The following is a 20,976-nucleotide window of genomic DNA, read 5'->3' as shown; positions in this document are numbered from 1 at the left end:
CTCTCTCTCTCTCTCTCTCTCTCTCTCTCTCTCTCTCTCTCTCTCTCTCTCTCTCTCTCTCTCTCTCTCTCTCTCTCTCTCTCTCCAAAACGTCATGTTCTTTAATTTGTTAATAGGTTGTGGACTTTGGAGGTGGAGCCAGAGACGGATCTTAGTTATAGGCTACATGGGCTGTAGCTCAGAGAACAATTCTTACCCAATCAACTTTTTACATGTGTAAACTATATTTTTATTAAAATATTCTATAACTTGCTCAGCCAATCTTTCTGTCTCGTTGCTATGGACTTGTGTTTTTTGACTTTTTTCTTTGCTTTTTTAATTTCACTAGCTTGGTAATAACCCACAATATCTTTTACTTTGATGTTTTATTTTTTTATTTTTAGTAAATTTGTTTTATTTTATTTAATTTTCTTTACTGTCCCACTATTGCTTATTAATGGACTTGAATGGATTGAAATAAATGACAAAGTTTTTCTCATTTTTAATTGAAAAGTCATGACAAATTTCTACAGATACTATATTATTTAAATTTATACACCAACCGATAAAAAATTATGGTAAAAGAAAAATAATTGATTGGCGTTTATAACAAAAAGAAATTATATGGTAAATTTAGCCCAGGGTATTTCGAATTCCTGGCTCCGTCCCTGGGTGGAGCGCTCTTCTTGGATTTTATATAGCTTCACCCCCGGTGACCATACGGAAACACATATAGTCGAAATAAACAAACTTAGATGATTGGATTAATTTCCATGCCTGTAGCAAATGAAACAAGAATAGTAGTAAAGGTTTTGCGGCAAACTTGTGTGCTTACCAAAATTTCAGATATGTTATTATACATTAAGGATTACAAACTTTTTAAGAACATCTCCAACATTATTGCTATTCCCAAAAAAGAAAAAAAAATTAAACGTAATAATTTTTGAGGTTATCAATATGAGCTCCAAAATTGTTATATTTAACTATAATTTTGAAATTTAGGTATCGATTTAACAATGTTGCTCCATCAGTAATTGCTATTTATTATATTTTAACAGTTATGCATCAAAAATTGACAAATTTGTCAATTTTATTTAGAAATTATCTAATTTAGCAATGATTTATCCTCTCTGTTGGAGCATCAATTTACCTCAAAAATTGATAAATTTCAATTTTAACAATAATATACCTAAACATTTAGAAATAATTTATTCATACATGCACCATGTGGTTGAGATGCATACACCGTTTCTACATCATTACTTTAAAAGCATTTATACCATTAACAAATGTTTATCAACTTCCTAAAATGCATTAACAATGTATCATAATTTTATTTTTTTTGGAAGAAATGTATCATAAATTGATTATCTCGAAAAAGAAAAGAAATTTCGTACCAATTTGGAATGACAAATTGAAATTGTTATAAACACGACCAAACATGCACTGCGCTAGTACTCCAGATTCTTGAACATCCAAATACAATGAAGGTTCTAGTGCTCGTTATTCTATCAGTCCTTTCGTTTTCAGTACCATGTACAACTTCAGATCCAATTCGCACAACTGACTTCCTCCACTGCCTTACAAATCATTCTCACTACTCCACCTCCCCAATCTCTGAAGCCATTTACACGTACCAAAACACCTCTTTTCAACCTGCTCTCTTGGCATACATTAGAAACCGCAGATATTCCACACCCACAACACCGAAACCTTTGGCGATTGTAGCAGCCAAGCATGAATCCCATGTCCAATCGACTGTCATTTGTGCACAACAACATGGATTTCAAATAAGAATCCGAAGCGGTGGCCATGATTTTGAGGGTCTATCGTACGTATCAAGTGTCACACCCTTTGTCATGCTTGACATGTCTAATCTTAGATCCATCGATATTAATGTCACGGACGAGAGTGCTTGGGTAGAATCTGGGGCTACTCTTGGTGAGCTTTATTTCAATATTGGAAACAAAAGCAATGTGCATGGATTTCCTGCTGGAGTTTGCCCCACTGTTGGTATTGGTGGCCATCTTAGTGGTGGTGGTTATGGCCCTTTGATGAGAAAATATGGACTTACAGTCGATAACGTTGTAGACGCTAAGCTAGTCAATGCGAACGGTACAATGCTTGATAGAAAATCAATGGGAGAAGATCTTTTCTGGGCCATTAGAGGTGGTGGAGCAAGCTTTGGAGTCGTTGTGTCTTGGAAGATCAAATTGGTTCCAGTTCCAACCAGAGTGACTGTATTCAATGTTTTAAGGACTTTGGAACAGGGCGCTATCGATACTGTTCATCGGTGGCAATACGTAGCGCCTAAGCTGCCTAAAGAGATCTTCATTAGGGCAATGCTTCAAGTGAAGCAAAATAGTACTTCAGGTAAGTTGGCTATGCAAGTGTCATTCATTTGTCATTATTTGGGAGATAGTGAGAAACTTCTTTCTTTGATGAATCAGAGTTTTCCTGAATTGGGTTTGCAGCAAAGTGATTGCTTTGAAATGAGTTGGGTAGAATCCACTGTGTTCTGGGGTAACCACCCGATTGGAACTCCCGCAACTGTTCTGCTTGATAGGCCAATGGGGCCGCCAGATTTCTTCAAGGGCAAGTCAGACTATGTGAAAGAGCCGATTCCGAAACATGGAATAGAATCGATATTGGACTTGATGTTAAAGCCGGGTCTGGATAAACTGTACATGGAATGGAACCCTTATGGTGGAAGAATGAGTCAGATTTCGGAGTCGGAAACTCCATTCCCTCACAGGGAAGGAAACCTGTTCTTGATTCAGTATCTGGGATATTGGAAAGAAGACAAGGCTGAGACGGCACACCGCTACCTTGACTTGATTAGCAAAATGTATCAAGAAATGACTCCATTTGTGTCCAAGAACCCAAGAGAGGCCTTCCTAAACTATAGGGATCTTGACCTTGGTGCCAATACGGGTAATCAGACTAATGTTGAAACTGCTAGGAATTATGGAAGCATGTATTTCAAAGAAAACTTTGATAGACTGGTCCGTGTGAAAACTGCGGTTGATCCTTGGAATTTTTTCAAGAATGAACAGAGTATCCCGCCACTTTAGAGCGATCCTGGCTCTTTGAACACTGATCTGAAAATAACTTTCATCAGTACTTTAATCTGGATATTAATCGATCCTGAGGGTATAATGTCACATATTTTGTTGGAAATTGAAGTGAGGATTGAGGAATTCGCGTGTAATAAATTATTTCCTTTAAAAGTTGAAATTTTTTGTGAAGATGCCAAAGGAGGGAATCCCTTAAATTCTTGTTTTCATTACTAATTTCCTGTAACTCTGTCAGTAATGTGAATAGCTAAAATAATTATGACTCGTAATCAGTTACTTCCTTTTCAATTACAAATTCTATTATTGATTAACTATTTGATAATTTCTAAAAAAAAAGCTATTTAATAATATTTTTTTACAATCAATAAAAATACCTCCCAAAAAAGGGAAATACAATTTTTCCATAATTTTAGCCCAGAAGAATGATAATCAACTCGTAATTTTATATGACACATGGCAATGTAATACACTGGGCGGGTGATGCACTCCAACCCTAGTAAGTCATTTACTTGATATCTTTTACTGACCATCTGATCATGGTTAAGTTGACCGCTGGTCGTTGTTTGAAACCAAGACTCCTTCTACCCTGTTGCTGCACTTCTATTCTGCAATGCATTGGCTGTATTGAACGAGCATAGGTTCCTTCCTCGAGTAGGGTTGACAATACAAGATGATCAAGCTTGGGATCGGAGTGATGGGTCAGTCCCTCCTTAATTGGAGGTTGAAATTCATGTGGTGTTTACTGCATGAGGAAAGCATTTGTTGCTGTAGCCTTGGTGACCCATTCAATGAAAACAAAGCTGGTTGATATAGGAATAGCAAAGTGGGTGCAGTATATTTTGAAAGGTAAGAAACAAAGCTATAAACTTAGGGTGGTGGTGGCAGCAATCTTTGAAGATGGAGGAAGACAAGCATTTATGAGTATGAAGACATTGAGCATGAATCATGGAAGAAACTTGACTTTTCTTCCCTTGCATGTTACGTATGGAATGCATGGCTTATGCATGAAACCATTTGCCTATATAAAGGCATGAAAGCTTGCAGCAAACAACCCAAGGCAGAGTCACAAGCAAAATAGAGAGAGTTTGTGATAGTTGTAGTGTGATCCTCACTTGAGTGATTAGTGAGAAAAAAATTCCTCTTGAGAGAGAGAGAGGTGTGTTACCACTTTAGTTAGTCTAGAGTGAGTGTTTCTTGTAATCTCATTATTTAGTATAGTGGAAGAAAGTACTACTGTTGTCCTGAGGACGTAGGCATATTGCCGAACCTCGTTAAATATTGTGTTTTCTTTTTGTTGCTATTTCCGCAAATCACACAAGGAGTAAGAAAGTTAGATCCTCAGATAATCAATTATCCGTCGGCCTTGTATTAGACAGCCACTTCTTTCCCAACACGGAGAAAGTTGTCTACCCTAATCAGTTTCAAATATTGGTTCACAGGAATTCTACACGCAGCCCGGTTCTTAAGGCACATCCTCGTATTGGCGAATGGTCTCACCATTGTGGTGTTGCTCTTGATAGGATATTGGCTCTATCCTTTGTATATATTATGCTATGAATAAGGAATCCCGTAGAATTAATTTGTGTAAGATGGTCAAATTAAGTTTTATTTTCCATTCCCTTCTGGCTAGATTTTCTCCAGCAATGCAATTCATGATGATGGAAATGACAATAAATCCAACGTTTTAGTGACCTTCTATATATGGAAAAATGAATGTATTATAAAATTCCGTATAGGGTTTTTAGTAACAAATAATATAAAATTTAGTAACTAATTTATTATTAGATTCACTTTAATATCAATCTTTAAAAAAAAAATCACTTTAATAATAATTTAGTTACTAAGAAAATTTGTATTATTTCAATTATCATGTTTTATGAGCTCAATTACGAGATTTCAATATAATTTCTCATAATTTTTCTACTTTATTGCTCCAATTCAAATTTTGACCTTTCTAGCAAATCTAAATCAACTTTAGATAAGGTTTTATTGCTTGCAGCGTCCGAAAATGAGTTGGTTGATCATAATAAGATTTTGGTTTGCATCGTTGACTATTAAATCCAAAACTTAATTAGGAATTTAGGATAGCTTTGGTTCATTGGTTGCATATTCAATTCATTCTAGTTTACAGAAGCTGAACAAGGACTTGGTAGCTTCGATATCGATCATATATATAATATCACCATTACCAGGAAGTGAAATGAGAAGGACATTGAAGACTTGTAGTTGAAAAATTCCAGACTAAACATGAAGATACCAAGCTCGACATTACCACTCTTTATATTCTCAGTCCTTTTGCTTTCACTCTCAGTCTCATGCACAACTTCAAATCCCGTTCTCGATGGCTTCCTCCAATGCCTTCCGAAATATTCCAATTCCTCGTATCCAATTTCCGAACAAACTATCACCCAACAAAGCACGAATTTCCATTCTGCTTTCGTTTCATATATTAGAAACCGCAGACTTTTGGCTGCCACATCTACCAAACCTTTGGCTATTATAACAGCCAGCCATGAAACTCATGTCCAAGCAACCGTGATCTGTGCAAAACAAAATGGTTTGCACATGAGAATCCGAAGTGGTGGCCACGACTACGAGGGCCTATCCTTCATTTCATATATGTCAAATGTTTCCTATATAGTCCTCGACATGTTTAAGCTTCGATCGATTGATATTAATGTTGCAGATGAAAGTGCTTGGGTCGAGACTGGAGCTATCTTAGGTGAACTTTACTATAAGATTGCGGAGAAAAGCAATGCTCATGCATTTCCAGGAGGAGTTTGCCCCTCTGTTGGTCTTGGTGGCCTTTTCAGTGGTGGCGGCTATGGTCCGATGATGAGAAAATTTGGTCTTACAGTGGATAATATAGTAGATGCTAGACTAGTAGACGTGAATGGTACAATCCTTGATAGAAAATCCATGGGGGAAGATCTATTTTGGGCCATTAGAGGAGCAAGCTTTGGAGTCATTCTTGCATGGAAGATCAAGTTACTTCCAATTCCATCCACCGTGACTGTTTTCAGAGTTAACAGGACACTCGAACAAGGCGGGATAGATGTTCTTTACAGGTATCTATTATTTTGACGTAGTATAATGCATATATATGTTCATTAACACATTGTTTTACAGTCTTACAATATTGGTCCCTTCTAATTTCTGTGCGTTCTAATCAGTTCCCCTTTGTTCTAATCAGGTGGCAATACGTTGCGCCGAAGCTACCAAAAGACATCTTCATTAGGGCAACTTCAATTCTCCGTAAGGGTACTAGCCAAGTGAGCAATAAGACTGTGGAAGTGGTATTCCTTGGACTCTATTTGGGACAAAAGGAAAGCCTTCTTGCTTTGCTAAACCACAGTTTTCCTGAACTCGGTTTAGAGCAAAAAGATTGCAATGAGATGAGTTGGGTAAATGCGACTTTATTCTTGGCGGACTACCCAGCTGGAGCTCCCACAACTGCTCTTCTCGACAGGCCAAAGGGACCAGAATTCTTCTTCAAAAGCAGGTCTGATTATGTGAAAGAACCGATTCCGAAAGAGGCAATCGAAACCATGTGGCAGAAGATACTTGCTATAGAGACGCTTCAGATGCAGTGGAACCCTTATGGTGGAAGAATGAGTGAGATTTCTCAGTCGGAGACTCCATTCCCACACAGAGCGGGAAACCTGTTTAAGATTCGATCAATATTACACTCTTTGGACGAATGAAACGGACACGAAAAAGTACCTTGACTTGTCAAGCAAGTTTCGTGAAGCAATGACTCCATTTGTGTCCAAGAACCCTAGAGAGGCCTTCCAGAACTACAGGGATCTCGACAATGGTGCCAATTGGAATAACCAGACTGAGATCAAGACTGCTTCAGTTTATGGAAGAAAGTACTTCAAGGACAATTTTTATAGATTGGCAAGTGTTAAAGCCAAGGTTGATCCTGAGAACTTTTTCAGACATGAGCAGAGTATCCCACCACTTCCCAATAAATAATGGATTCCATAGAGATGAATTAGCTTGATTACATAGTTGATGAGATACAATTTTATACTATAGTGTACAAGTCTTGATGGCATGGTTACCTCTTTAATTACAAATAAATTAAGATCACATCAATTTCATCTAATTACATTACTATCATATTTGTTTAAGATTTTCGGTTATCATTTCTGGGCAAAAACTTCTATATAGTTTTTATGAGTCTGAGTGAAGAAGGGGTCACTAAGCCAAAAATGGTGAAATTTGGGAATGTACTCGTCAAGTCATCATGTCATATTATCATTACAAGACCTACCGGCCTTTTAAGTCTTGAACAGATCTTGGGTCGTGGTTTCATGTGCTGGGCCTAATATGGGCTGGTTTGCTTTTAAATTTCATTTTACTAGTGTTTTTAGTTGGAGATGAACTGGGCCTAACATGTGATAGGCCTAATATGTGCTGGGCCTACAGATTTTAGTTCATGCTTCCAATAAGTCGTAATTTCGGTGTTTCGAGATGTGAGCATTGTCCTGGTTTGTGCGGTTTGTGTGCCATGTTTGTCATGGGAAAACAACGAGTTCTTTGCTTTGTCAGATGGTTGCAACTTTTAATGACACAACGAAATTTAGTGCCACCGGGTTATATATGTGCTAGCAACATACAATGAAAGCTTACAATAATAGTAATTTGTGGCTCTACGTGAGCATTGTCGTTTTGGTTTGTCATCACAATTGTAAAGCGAATGAAGTAACATGTAGTGTACTAGCTAATTGTTAAACGGTGCATGTTAGAATACATATTCTTAGGCGAGACACCTGATTTATCTTCGGTGAGTCTCTTGTTATATATTGGGCTTTAGAATGTAAGATCCAACATAATATCAAGAGTCTCTATATAACCTATATGTTTTAACAACCACCATTTTGTAACGAGTATGAAGCTGTAAAACAACATTCTATACTAGAAAGATAATGCTCATGTAGAGCCATGAAACTGTTAAGGCTGGAACCGGAACGGTAACCGACTTTTTAGTCTCAAACCGGCTACCGAGCCGATCTTCTTTGGTATAGAGATTTCCAAACAATAATCAATCCAAAAAATCGGTATCCCGACAAGTCGGTTTGGAGTCGGTTGTTAATCGGAATTACCGATCTAGAGAAGAAGATGAAAAAAATAGTTACTAAAAGCTCATTTGATTCCAAACCTGCTAAAACCCATTCGATTTTCTAAGCTTGGATGACATGTTTCTCATACTACACCTGCAAATTATGAAAACCCAACTCTAATTTTCACCAAAATTCTAAGATCTGAAGGAAACTAAACAAAAAGTGAATTATGAAAGTGGAGATGATACAGCTTTGATGATGCAGATGATGATAAATTGATAAAATGTCAGGAGATTATTGAAACGAAGAAAGCCTTTAGGATAAAAATTAAAAAATCAAAGAGGAAGATCTCGCATACCAATTCTAGCGTTTTGCACTTCTGCATATAATGATAGAGGAGGACTGGAGGAGGCGAAGAAAATAACCACACAAAATGGATTTGAGAAAGTGAAAGAAGAAGTAAGAAAAGGACTAATTAAGTGAATACTAATGCATACATGTTTATATTTAGCTTTTGTATATTATGTAGTCAAGAAGACGTGTGGTCTGGTGGTTTGAGACTACTCTTTGCAACTATGAGGTGAGGGTTTCGACACTCAACTCTTGCAAATTCACCACTATTTTGGAATTATATGGAGTATACATCTATTTCGGTAGGCTCGGTATACCGAAGGTATGCAATACCTCAATACTGTAGCCGAGCCGAATACATGATATGGTACGGTTGAGCCGAGCCGAACTCTCGATAAGCCATACTCTCGGTACAACTTGGTATTGGCTCGGTTGGAATTTCGGTTGATTCGGCTTGCTTGGCTTAAAATGCCAGCCCTAGAAATTGTGACTTTATATGACAACTTAATTACCTTTTTTTTTATATTTCTTTTCCTAGGTAGTCAAGCAAGTTTCTCTCATGAGTACGTACAATTATTTTTTGCCTAATAGATTTGGTCAAACTCTCTCGGGGTCAATTGATAATCCATAAATATGTCCTTCTTTCTTTGGGTTAATTTATCTTGAATATTTGTATTTAATGGTCATATGATGCAAAATGGAGATTCTCTCAACATAACAAACTTCTTTTTCTAGGAAGTTTGAAATTAAACAAGTGCATCCATCACATGCAGAAAGACCAATGATTCATAAAATCCAAATATCCAGGATTCATTTTGATGCAATTAAGCAGTTACTAAACAAGGAGTCGGGTTGGTTAATTTGACATTATAAATAGTGCCATGCTAGAAGTCGAAGACATGCAGAGCAACATATATGGCCTTAGAAAAAACTCTACAAGCAAAAATGAAGATACCAAGCTCAGCATTACTAGTCTTCACACTCTCAGTCCTCTCCCTTTCAATATCAATCTCATGGGCAACTTCAAATCCCATTCTCGATGACTTCTTCCAATGCCTTCCGAAATATTCCAACTCCTCCTACCCAGTTTCCGAAGCCATTATCACCCGAGAAAACACCATTTTTCAATCTGCTCTGCTATCATATATTAGAAACCTCAGACATTACACACCCACAACTCCAAAACCTTTGGCTATTGTAACAGCTAAACATGAATCCCATGTCCAAGCAACCGTGATGTGTGCAAAACAGCATGGTTTACATATGAGAATCCGCAGTGGTGGCCATGACTACGAGGGTTTATCCTTCATATCGTACATTTCAAATGCCTCCTACATAGTCCTTGACATGTTTAACCTTCGAGAGATTGATATTAACATCGCAGATGAAAGCGCATGGGTTGGATCTGGAGCCATTCTTGGAGAACTTTACTATAGCATTGCACAAAAAAGCATAGTTCATGCATTTCCGGGAGGAGTTTGCCCCTCTGTTGGTCTTGGTGGTCTTTTCAGTGGTGGTGGCTATGGCTCGATGATGAGAAAATTTGGCCTTACAGTGGATAATATAGAAGATGCTACACTGGTAAACGTGAATGGTACAATCCTTGATAGAAAATGCATGGGAGAAGATCTATTCTGGCCGGGCCATTAGAGGAGGTGGTGGAGCAAGCTTTGGAGTCATTCTTTCATGGAAGATCAAATTGGTTCGAGTTCCACCTATTGTCACTGTTTTCACAGTTACAAAGACACTTGAGCAAGGCGCTGCGGATGTTCTTCACAGGTACGTACTCGAACATTTGACACAGTGGAGATTTGATTTGCATACTTGTATTTTGCATGGTTTCTTGAGTTAGTTTGTGTAATTATTTTTTGTTCTAACAGGTGGCAATACGTTGCGCCAAACCTACCTAAAGAACTCTTCATTAGAGCAACTTCAAAAGTCCAGAATAGTACTACGCAAATAGGAAAGAAGACTGTGGAAGTGGCATTTCGTGGTCTCTATTTAGGACGAAGGGAAAACCTTCTTTCTTTGGTAAGTGACAGTTTTCCTGAACTGGGTTTGGAGCAAAAAGACTGCCTTGAAATGAGTTGGATTGAATCCACTATATACTTTGCCGAATACGCATCTGGAACTCCCATAAAGGCTCTAGTAAAGAGACCAACCCAACCACCGCCGTTCTTCTTCAAAGGCAAGTCGGATTATGTAAAACAACCGATTTCGAAAGAGATCCTGAATTTGATATTCGACAAGATGATGAATCAGTATGAGACGACGCACATGCAATGGAACCCATATGGTGGAAGAATGAATGAGATTTCCGAGTCAGAAACTCCATTCCCACACAGAGCAGGAAATCTTTTTATGATTCAGTACTGGACGTATTGGATGGACAAAGGGATTGAGAGCACAGACAAGTACCTTAATTTGTCGATAAACTTTTACGAGAGTATGAATCCGTACGTGTCCAAGAGCCCAAGAGAGGTCTTGCATAACTATAGGGATCTTGACATAGGCTCCAATGTGCTTGATCAGAACAGCACCGAACATGCTAGGGTTTATGGAAGATCGTATTTTAAAGGCAATTTTGAACGATTGGTGTGTGAAAAGTGCGCTTGATCCTCAGAATTTTTTCAAGCATGAACAAAGTATCCCACCGCTGTTGAGATGGAAGCCTATCACAGATAAATAAATACTTTCACAGTGGTTACATTGTACGTGACAATGTACGTGAAAGTGAAACTACAATAATTTGATACACCTTATTGGACATGAAATTAATAATAAGTTTGTGAACGCAAATTCAAATATTAATCTATGGCAACTATATAACATCAATTATTTATTAATACTCATTAACAGTCATCGATCAGTTCATCTGGGATTAATTTCAATATTCATGGCACTCAAAAACTCATGAAAACGTATCCCCTGAAATTCATTTCTGTTACATGCATTTTACTGGATGATAATTAATTGGCACCAAATAATTAGATTTGTCATTTGTGTTACATGCATGTTCCTTATGTATACGTACATACATTAGGAGAATCATGCAAATATTGTTTGTAGGTATTTACATGATTCTCCTGCGGTACACATGGAACAAACTCGGACAATTCAAAATTGTGTAACCTAACGGAAAAAACTTGGGGATAAAATTAGAAATCTAGTTAATTTTCAATAATGTGACAATAATTATTGGAAAAGATTTCTTTCTTATTCATAGTCCGGTGCATGTACAATCATCAAGAGCTAAGATTAATTCATCGAATTATTTACATGGAAATATATCCAAATTGGCTAAGATCCCACCTCAATATATAGCAGTTGCTCGAGAGAGAAGAGAAGCATTTCCAGCAAAAATGAAGCCTTTAGTATTAGCAATGATCTCCGTTTTTTCAATCCTTGGAGTGATATCACCAGTTTCATACGCTACAAATTCATCCTCAGTTGAAACCACTTTTCTCCAATGCCTTTCAAACCATTCTCAGTCCTCTAGTCCAATCTCCGAAGTCGTTTACACCTCCAAAAATGCCAATTTCTCATCCGTCCTGCAATCTTATGTGAGAAACCTCAGATTTTCCACTCCCACAACCCCGAAACCGCTGCTAATCGTGGCGGCCAAGAACTATTCCCATGTTCAAGCCACTGTTGTATGTGCCAAACGTGTAGGCTTAGAAATCAGAATAAGAAGTGGTGGTCATGATTATGAGGGCCTGTCATATGTCTCCAGCAAGCCCTTTATTGTTCTTGACATGTTTAATCTCCGGTCCATCAATATTGATCTGGCTGATGAGAGTGCTTGGGTACAATCTGGGGCAACTCTTGGAGAAATTTACTATGCGATTTCTACAAAGAGCAAAGTCCATGGATTTCCTGCAGGTGTTTGTCTTACGCTTGGTGCTGGTGGACACTTCACAGGAGGTGGGTATGGTAACATGATGAGAAAATATGGACTCTCTGTCGACAACATCGTCGATGTACAAATTGTCAATGTGAACGGTGAGATCCTCGATAGGAAATCAATGGGAGAAGACCTCTTTTGGGCCATAAGAGGGGGTGGTGCAGCAAGTTTTGGAGTCATTCTTGCTTGGAAGATCAAGTTGGTTAAGGTTCCTGAGAAGGTGACGGTGTTCCAGGTCGACAGGACATTAGAACAAGGTGCCACAGACATTGTTGTGCAGTGGCAGAAAGTTGCTGATAATATAGACAATGATCTGTTCATTAGAGTGATGCTAGCACCAGGGAATGGAAGCAGAGAAGGTGAAAAGACAATCAAGGTAACTTTTGTTTCCTTGTTCCTGGGGGATTCTGCAAGGCTTCTGAGGCTGCTGAACCAAAGCCTGCCTCAATTGGGTTTGCAGCAGAAGGATTGCATCGAAATGAGCTGGATAGAATCAATTCTGTTTTGGGCTGGTTACCCTAATGGGACTTCCCTTGATGTTTTGCTCAGTAGGGTTCCAATGGGAATGATATACCTGAAGCGGAAATCAGACTATGTGCAGGAACCGATTTCAAAGACAGATATGGAGGCTTTGTGGAAAGTGATGATAGAAATTGGGGATGGTGGAATGCTGTGGAATCCTTATGGAGGAAAAATGAGTGAGATTCCAGACACTGAAACTCCATTTCCACATAGAGCAGGCAACATATTCAAGATCCAATATTCATTTAACTGGATAGATGGAAGGCTAGAGACCACCAACAGGTACTTAAATTTGACTACAAAACTCCATGAAGCAATGACTCCTCATGTTTCCAAGAATCCAAGGGAGGCTTTTCTGAACTATCGGGATATCGACATAGGAACCAATACAAAGGGTGACTACAAGGAAGCAGAAGTTTATGGGGTTAAGTACTTCAAGCATAATTTTGAAAGGTTAGTGCAGACTAAAACAAAGGTAGATCCTGATAATTTCTTCAGAAATGAACAGAGCATTCCAACTCTTGCGCCCAAAGTATTATGAAAGGAGGAATTATGAAAGGAGGATCATAGTTCAGTGTTTGATTCTATACACAGCGCAAAGAAATAAAACAAGAGAATGTTCTGCTTCAATTTATTCTGTACAAGTGCCAACCCCATTTTTCTCTTTGTTTTCTTCATTTGATTCATCATATATATGAACTTATGAATAAATGTATTAAATACACGACCTCAGTACCAGACCGAAACAACAAAGGCTTTAATAGCTCTAAAGGGAAGAACGCGTAATACTAGACCAACATAACAACAGAAAAATGGAACATTACATTCAAAAGAAATAGGAACGAAATGCATGAAATTTTGTTCAGCAACAAATCTAATGTATCAAACATTCCAACCATTCATCTATCTATTGTCTCTGCATCCTAGTCTGAGGATGTAGTTGGTGAAACTGAAAATACAGCCATGTAGGCATTTACTCTTCTCAGTTCTCCAATATGCCTCAGATTCCTTGTCGCCATCAGAGACTAAATACTGGATTTTAACTGATTTTGCTTCAAATAAGTGCATCAGCTTTGTAGTCTTCTTGCACAAGATTGCCAACTTTAGCTCATTGCTAAGTGAATTGCAGACTAAACCTAAGAATAGGGAGGCTTTTACTATATGACATAGCAATGGTTCCAAACTCCAATTCAAAGTGTGAACATGAGGAATTTTAAGACACTAGATCATATTATAACAGACGTAAGATCAGTATATTTCTTCAGAGACAAACAGAGCAATCGATGTTTTCTGTCCCAAGGCATTGTGAAGGCAGAGCAGCATCAGATTTTGCTAAAAGAAAATAGGAGTTGGAAGATACTTTCTGGGCATTAGAGAATATCGTACTTCCAAGTGCTTGGACTAGATGGAATGATGGATCTACATTCACTCCAACTCTCCAAGAAAGCAAGCATTGATAACTCACTTAATGAAGGAGTCTGATACAACAACGCAGCACTGGGAAAAGAAACAGAAACAACCCCAACCATGCTCTATTCATTTGTAAAAACGTTACTATTGTCAACTGAAGTCTTTAACATCATGTCATTATCTGGTGTCCAAAGTTATTCTTGCAATACTTGCTGAACGACCACAAAGTTGTGTACCTCAATCAAAATCTCTACATAATCAAGTTCTGGCTTTTCTAATTCATCTAACAAATTTCCATGCTCCAAGGATGCAATAGCTTTCCATTTCGACCGAAGCTTTGATAGCTTAATCAGAATCGAACCAAAACGGTCGGGAAGAATTTCAAAATGAAATTCTCCTTGAGGCTTAGACACTTTCTGTCTGTGGCAAACAATCAGCACCTGATATATTTCTTTTGCCAAAGGCTCCACATCGTCTAGCCATTTCTCCATTCTCTTGAGTTCCTCTTTCAAGTAAGCATCGGAGGAAGAAGTCGCTCTCCCTTTCATAGTCTCAACAAATGCTCTCCATGTGTCTTCTACTCCATGTTCGTACAAGCAAGAAAACAAACCCTTCGTGCCAAAAGTTAACTTCACTTCGGATAAGATATAGAGATCTGTCAGTATACTGAAAATCCGTTCTTGATCCCCCATAATTTTCAGCTTTTTATAAAAAGGCGGATCCATGACTATAGAGCAATGTCCTCTAGGCCGGTTGTTATCTTTTCGTGTCTCCACACAGAATCCACGGACCTTGAGGTTTTCGATTTGCTCTTTTATACTCGCAGTTTTACCTCTTTGCATTTCTCTAAGTTCCAGAATCCCACAAATCCAATATTAGATCAAGTCTACACATAGGCAACCCATCAACTAAATCCCTCACCTCAAACATGTAGAACAACAGAAACATTTGGAAATAGAGAAAAACCAGAGCTAATTTTTTTAGTTTCAAAGAGAACATAGAAACTCCATGTGAGAGAGAGAACACAGAAAAAGAGAACTAACAATTTTGCATCTCATCTAGATTGAACAAAGATTCAAACTTTCAAGCCAATAACATTCCAAAATCATTACTGCGCATGAACTAAAATGCACAAAAGTATAAAAGTTAAGGCCATGCATACCCTTTACTCCTCTGCCAAAATGAACGAACAAACTGGGTCCTGCAAAGGCAATTTCAAGAGAAATTGAAGAACAAGATTGAAAACCCAAGAGATAAGAGAAACCATGCAGCATTGAAAGCTTACTGACCTTTGAAACGGGAATGGGCCACATAATTCCAGGTAGAGGAGAAGGCCATGATTTGCCGGGAGCAGAATTGGGAACGTTGGGGCGGATAGAAAAACAAATCAACTTGAGGGTCTAATTATAATTAGCTTCAACTTCAGAACCACAAATGGCATTCTGCCAAGTTTTTTTTTATTTCAATGTATTTTCATATTTGAAATATATACTTTAACATTCTTAATTACATCACCTCCACAGGCCCTCCATGCAATCCTTACCAGCACAGTCTAAGCGAACAGCTATGTAAGGGAACTTATCAACTCAATGAGTCCTCATGTATCAAGACTCCAAGAGAGACATTTCTCAGCTATCATGATACCAAAAGATGGCATCAATTTCATTCTCAAAAAAAAGAGAAAAAAAATAGATGGCATCAATTTATAGGGAACGCATGAAAGAAAATGAAACTTAAACGGTATTAAAACAGGAGTTTATCCTGATAATCTTTAGATATGAAGAGAGTACATTAGAACAATGTGCTTCCATGCAACACCTCTTTTTCTCTTTTCTTCTGTAGGAATAGCATATTAATAACAAAAGGAGCAAGAATATACAAGCAGAAAAGAACTAAATAGGGAGGAAAGTTACAAGAAGCGACACAAAATTGGCTAACAAACTTCTGGAAGACTTTGCCTATAAGACTTACAATAGTAGCTAGCAATTACAGTAAGTCTTAACTTCAGCACACAAAATAACAATAGGTAAAGAGACTATAGTTAAACAAACTTCCTACAGTGACATGAAGTTTCAATTGCTAACTAAAATCTTAAAATGATCTGGTCCTATCTACACATCTTTTTCCAACAGTTGTTGGACAACCACAATATTATGCACTTCTTTGATTGTCGCTTCTATCTCAACCAATTCATCCATCTCAGAATCATCCAACAAGGTCGCACTTTCCAAAGAGGCAATAGCTTTCCATTTCAAACGAAGTTGAGAAAGCTTGATCAAAATGGATCCAAAGTCATGGGGAAGGACCTCTGTCCTATTGTCTTTGGGTTGTAATGCTGTCTTCTTTTGTTTCTGATAAACAATGAGAACTGTAGATATTTCTTTTGCCAATGCTCGAATCTCATCCAGCCGTGTCTCAACTGTCTTCAGTTCATAAACAGATCTAGTAGTTTTCCCTTTGATTCTCTGAGCTACAGCTCTCCAAGTGTCATTTGGGCCGTGCTTGTATAGGGACGCCAACAACCCGGACTCACGCAAAGTCAACTTGGTTTCAGCAAGAATGTGAAGATCAGTCAACATCCCTAAAATCTTTAATTGTTTGGCCCAAACTTGTATTACCTCCATAGTGTAGGGATGCATTTCTAAGGTATACTTCCCTACTGGCTGGTTCTTATCTTCCACCATTTCTATTTTAACTCCCTGGTCAATCAAGTACTTCAACTTCTCTTGCATACCTTTTTCCAATCGCCTAAATTCCAAATTCACAACAAAACAGTAATTAGACCTAGCAATGAGCAGCACCCTTAATCAATCTGATGAGTAAGCAACTCACAAACCAACCCAACCAAATTGACTACAGATACCAAACATGCAGGAATAACAGTAACACTCGGAAACATAGAAAAAACATAGTTCGATACATAGTACGAGTAAAAGTAGAAGCAACACTTGAAATTAAAGAATGCAGAGCCTGTTTTGTTCATCTATGAAAAATACTACACAGGCGACTCAATGTAAAGAATCAAGCACCGAATCTAAACCCGAACATCAGTACATATTCATCCAAAAAAAACGATTCAGCAACCACATGCTTAAACAAGCTATCAATTCAAGACCCAGAAATGTATAAATTAGAAGGTATAAAAAAAGTAAAAACATACCCTCTGCTTCCCTTCCAAAAGGACCTGACGAACTGGGTCCTTTCAAGCTGGGTTCTTTCGAACTGGGTTCTGAAAACGACACAAAACCAACACAGTCTTAGTTTCATTCTGTAGACACCCAATGATCTCATTCTGAAACACATCTGTAAAGATCCCTGATATCGAAATTGAAAACACAAGAGTTCAAAGAAGCGAAATTGATGGGTTACGAACCTCAATAAGGGAAGACTGACGCCTGACCGAGCCAGATTCCGCATAGAGGAGAAGGCCATAGCTTTGGCGCAACCAGATTCTTTCTGGGGTTTCGTCGAGAGTGGAGAGCGAAGAGTATGAACTCGTGTTTTGGGTGAGCTGTAGGGTTTAGCGTATTTGGATTTACATAATATACAAATGGGCCTTCGAAATTTAAAAGGCTTACACGCCCAATGATCTAAACCAGTCGAGGAGGCCCAAACTAAGAATACACTGGTCCTGTCCAAGTTATTACTTTTCCTTTTATTTTAGAGCATATGTTAATTTATGTTACGGAAAGAGAAGTAATCGGTATGAAAATATTTCAATTCTATTCAGTTATTTACTAACTTGGTGATCAATGTGGCGAAACCTAACTAGAATGAAGATAATCACAATTCGAGTGATTATCAGAGCACAATTTATGACATATTTACTAACTCGGAAATCATCTAAAACGAGAGTCATTTTCATGCAGTTGTTTACTGGCTCATGGAAATGAAGACGATCACAATTCGAGTAGAAATAGTGCTGGAGTAAACTCCACTGCTCCAATAGAATTTAATGCTGGAGTAAACTCATGATCGGTGCACAGAAGAAATTCGCTGTTAAATGTCACCATTCTTGAAAAATTGGGAGTTGGGACATTGGGAAGGCTAATTCTCTTTCCTCAATTATCAGACACCAGCCCTAACACTTGAGAAGAAGACTTGCAAGCAGCAACTTCCTACTTGCTTCTTAGCTTGTCCTAAACACTACTTGGTGATCAATGTGGCGAAAGCCAACTCCCAAAGTCATGTCAACCCAAACTACTTCTGCAACTCTGGCAGTTGTCACCTTCCTTCTTCTCCATGCTTCCATGGCAGCTTTAGATTCAATCCAAGACACCTTCCTCCAATGCCTCTCCAATCTTACCCAATCCCCATCTCCATCAATCTCATCAGTCACCTATTTCCCCACCGACCCTTCATACACACCAATCTTACATTCATACATAAGAAACCTTAGATTCACAACCCCCAAAACCCCAACACCCTCATTCATTGTCACTCCAACACATGTCTCTCACATCCAAGCCTCAATCCTCTGCTCCAAAATCCATAACCTTCAAGTCAGAATCCGCAGTGGTGGCCATGACTATGATGGCCTCTCTTACATCTCAGATGTTCCATTCATTATTATTGATATGTTCAATCTTCGATCCATAACAGTTAACATTGAAGAAGAAAGTGCTTGGGTCGAGTCTGGAGCAACACTAGGTGAAGTTTATTACAGAATAGCTGAGCAGAGCAAAATCCATGGCTACCCAGCTGGGGTTTGTCCTACTGTGGGAGTTGGAGGACACTTAAGTGGAGGTGGGTATGGAAATATGATGAGGAAACATGGGTTATCAGTTGATAACATTCTTGATGCTCAAATAGTTGATGTTAATGGAAGGCTTTTGGATAGAGAGTCAATGGGGGAAGACCTCTTTTGGGCTATTAGAGGTGGAGGTGGAGCTAGTTTTGGTGTCATTGTTTCGTGGAAGATCAAATTGGTTCAAGTCCCAGAAGTTGTCACAGTTTTTAGAGTTGAGAGGACTTTGGAGCAAGGCGCCACCGACATTGTTCATCAATGGCAGCATGTAGGGAATACAATAGATGATGATCTTTTCATTAGGGTGGTTGTGATGCCGGTGAATAGGAAAACACAGAGGACTGTGAAAGCTAAATTTGTTGCTTTGTATTTAGGAAATGCAGAAAAGCTTGAAGCTTTGATGGGTGAGAGGTTTCCCCGATTGGGTTTGAAGCATGAGGACTATGTCGAAATCGGTTGGATCGAATCGGTCCTGTATTGGTCTAACTATCCAATTGGAACCTCTGCAGATGTGCTGCTTGAAAGAATACCACAGTCAGAAAAGTTCTTGAAGAAGAAATCTGACTACATCCAAGAACCAATGTCAAAGGCTAGTCTTGAAGGGCTGTGGAACAAGATGAGGGAGCTGAAAAAGCCAGTACTAACATTCAATCCTTATGGTGGGAAAATGAGCAAAATTTCGGAGCTTGACACCCCATTCCCACATAGAGCAGGAAATGTGTACAAAATCCAGTACTCAGTGAATTGGAAAGAGGAAGGTTCAGAGGCTGAAGATAAACATCTTGATTTGATAAGGAGGCTTTACAAGTATATGGCACCTTATGTGTCAAAGTCACCAAGGTGTTCATATCTAAATTACAGAGATGTTGATTTGGGGACTAATGGAAACGGCAATGTGAGCTACTCAGAAGCTAGTGTTTGGGGGACAAACTACTTTAAGGGAAACTTTGAGAGGTTGGTACAAGTGAAGACTGCTGTTGATCCAGGAAACTTTTTCAGGTATGAACAAAGTATCCCACCTCTTACTTCTTGGAATGGCAAAATGGTGGAGTGAAGACTGCTTTGTGTAACTGTGTATATGTTGAACTTTATTTAGTTATTTATAGCTTGCTAACCTATAAGAGCAAAAATAGCTGATGAAGGAATAGACATTTGTATGTATAAGATGTTGTGGATTGTCTTACTGGTCCGAATCAAAGGACACCTTATTTTACACATCTTTTTACACCGATTTTTAGTCATTAGATTTAAGTGATTTTAACGGCCATGATTAATTTCATTTATGATATGGCAAATGACATAGAAATAGTTTTCTTTTCTAAATAAAAATAAAAAATTAGAAAATTAGAAGATGAAACTTCATCTTCTTCCTCTTCACACAGAAAAGAAAACATATCTTCATCCTCCCTCTAAGTTGATTGCAAAACCCTATATGATCGATTGTTCAGAACTTTAAATGGAGACCCCAAAAAAAAAAAAAAAAAAAAAACCAACAAAATCAATCTTCTTCATCTATCTATATATTACCCTATATATGTATATTCTAAACCTAGATGGCTAGATCGAATGAATTATGATAGGTTATGCTTTGGGGTAAAAGAAAGAATGAGGCATATATATGGAAAGCCATTGAAGACCCAAGAAGAAGAACAGAGATATAAAAACTGCAATTGCTAATATTAATTTGATGGAATGAAAGGGACTGGGGGATGACGGATTTAATGGTTCAACTCAAGCAAAAAAAAGGAATTGATGCTAAAAGGAGATCGAGAGCAAGGCCGGCTCTCATGAATATTTCCAGAAGAAGAAGACGTCCATCACAAGATGAAGACGTTTCGATAATCATCTTCTTCTTCTTTGTTTTTTTCTTATAAATTTATTTTTTATTTATTAAATTTTTATCTATTAATTTTGGTG

At 38.1% G+C, this 20,976-nt stretch overlaps 5 protein-coding genes and 2 pseudogenes across 6 annotated transcripts; 5 read left to right on the top strand and 2 right to left on the bottom strand.

Moving 5' to 3' along the window:
- The first annotated feature begins 1,463 nt into the window (after positions 1–1,463).
- On the top strand, positions 1,464–3,053 carry LOC101295690 (reticuline oxidase-like protein-like). Its single transcript, XM_004293648.1, has one exon. The coding sequence runs from the start codon at positions 1,464–1,466 to the stop codon at positions 3,051–3,053; it is 1,590 nt and encodes a 529-aa protein (XP_004293696.1).
- A 2,250-nt stretch (positions 3,054–5,303) lies between these two features.
- LOC101309041 lies at positions 5,304–7,034 on the top strand (annotated as a pseudogene).
- A 2,387-nt stretch (positions 7,035–9,421) lies between these two features.
- On the top strand, positions 9,422–11,165 carry LOC101308752 (annotated as a pseudogene).
- A 673-nt stretch (positions 11,166–11,838) lies between these two features.
- LOC101308451 (reticuline oxidase-like protein-like) lies at positions 11,839–13,443 on the top strand. Its single transcript, XM_004295391.1, has one exon. The coding sequence runs from the start codon at positions 11,839–11,841 to the stop codon at positions 13,441–13,443; it is 1,605 nt and encodes a 534-aa protein (XP_004295439.1).
- A 1,063-nt stretch (positions 13,444–14,506) lies between these two features.
- Positions 14,507–15,615, bottom strand: LOC101308163. The gene is made up of 3 exons (XM_004295390.1): positions 15,602–15,615; positions 15,475–15,513; positions 14,507–15,158 (listed from the first exon to the last, which is right to left on the bottom strand). The coding sequence occupies exon 3, from the start codon at positions 15,152–15,154 to the stop codon at positions 14,507–14,509; it is 648 nt and encodes a 215-aa protein (XP_004295438.1). The 5' UTR covers positions 15,155–15,158; positions 15,475–15,513; positions 15,602–15,615.
- Positions 15,616–16,122: 507 nt separating this feature from the next.
- Positions 16,123–17,821, bottom strand: LOC101300888. Of its 2 annotated transcripts, XM_004293667.1 has the most exons (4): positions 17,686–17,786; positions 17,473–17,541; positions 16,931–17,060; positions 16,123–16,855 (listed from the first exon to the last, which is right to left on the bottom strand). In XM_004293667.1, exons 1-4 carry the CDS (start codon positions 17,742–17,744, stop codon positions 16,424–16,426), a joined length of 690 nt encoding a protein of 229 aa, XP_004293715.1. In that variant the 5' UTR covers positions 17,745–17,786; the 3' UTR covers positions 16,123–16,423. The 2 variants fall into 2 exon arrangements, with proteins under 2 accessions (XP_004293715.1, XP_004293714.1); XM_004293666.1 differs by having other exon boundaries at positions 16,123–17,060; positions 17,686–17,821.
- Positions 17,822–18,562: 741 nt separating this feature from the next.
- Positions 18,563–20,273, top strand: LOC101294830 (reticuline oxidase-like protein-like). The gene has a single exon (XM_004293645.1). It carries the CDS (start codon positions 18,563–18,565, stop codon positions 20,111–20,113), a length of 1,551 nt encoding a protein of 516 aa, XP_004293693.1. The 3' UTR covers positions 20,114–20,273.
- Positions 20,274–20,976: the final 703 nt, after the last annotated feature.

The sequence above is a fragment of the Fragaria vesca genome, linkage group LG3 (genome assembly GCF_000184155.1).
Source record: "Fragaria vesca subsp. vesca linkage group LG3, FraVesHawaii_1.0, whole genome shotgun sequence".
Classification (NCBI taxonomy): Eukaryota; Viridiplantae; Streptophyta; class Magnoliopsida; order Rosales; family Rosaceae; genus Fragaria; species Fragaria vesca.
Note: the sequence above shows the minus strand (reverse complement) of the source record. Positions and strands in the feature narration are given on the sequence as shown.

Bases quoted from the DNA above. Each gene is read 5' to 3' on its own strand.
- LOC101300888 (XM_004293666.1), bottom strand. From the start codon at position 17,744: ATGGCCTTCTCCTCTATGCGGAATCTGGCTCGGTCAGGCGTCAGTCTT. The intron at 17,542-17,685 runs GTTCGTAACCCA...TGTCGTTTTCAG, and splicing joins GTCAGTCTTCCCTTATTGAG to AACCCAGTTCGAAAGAACCC. The intron at 17,061-17,472 runs GTATGTTTTTAC...TTTGGAATTTAG, and splicing joins TTTTGGAAGGGAAGCAGAGG to GCGATTGGAAAAAGGTATGC.
- LOC101294830 (XM_004293645.1), top strand. From the start codon at position 18,563: ATGGCAGCTTTAGATTCAATCCAAGACACCTTCCTCCAATGCCTCTCC.
- LOC101295690 (XM_004293648.1), top strand. From the start codon at position 1,464: ATGAAGGTTCTAGTGCTCGTTATTCTATCAGTCCTTTCGTTTTCAGTA.
- LOC101308451 (XM_004295391.1), top strand. From the start codon at position 11,839: ATGAAGCCTTTAGTATTAGCAATGATCTCCGTTTTTTCAATCCTTGGA.
- LOC101308163 (XM_004295390.1), bottom strand. From the start codon at position 15,154: ATGCAAAGAGGTAAAACTGCGAGTATAAAAGAGCAAATCGAAAACCTC.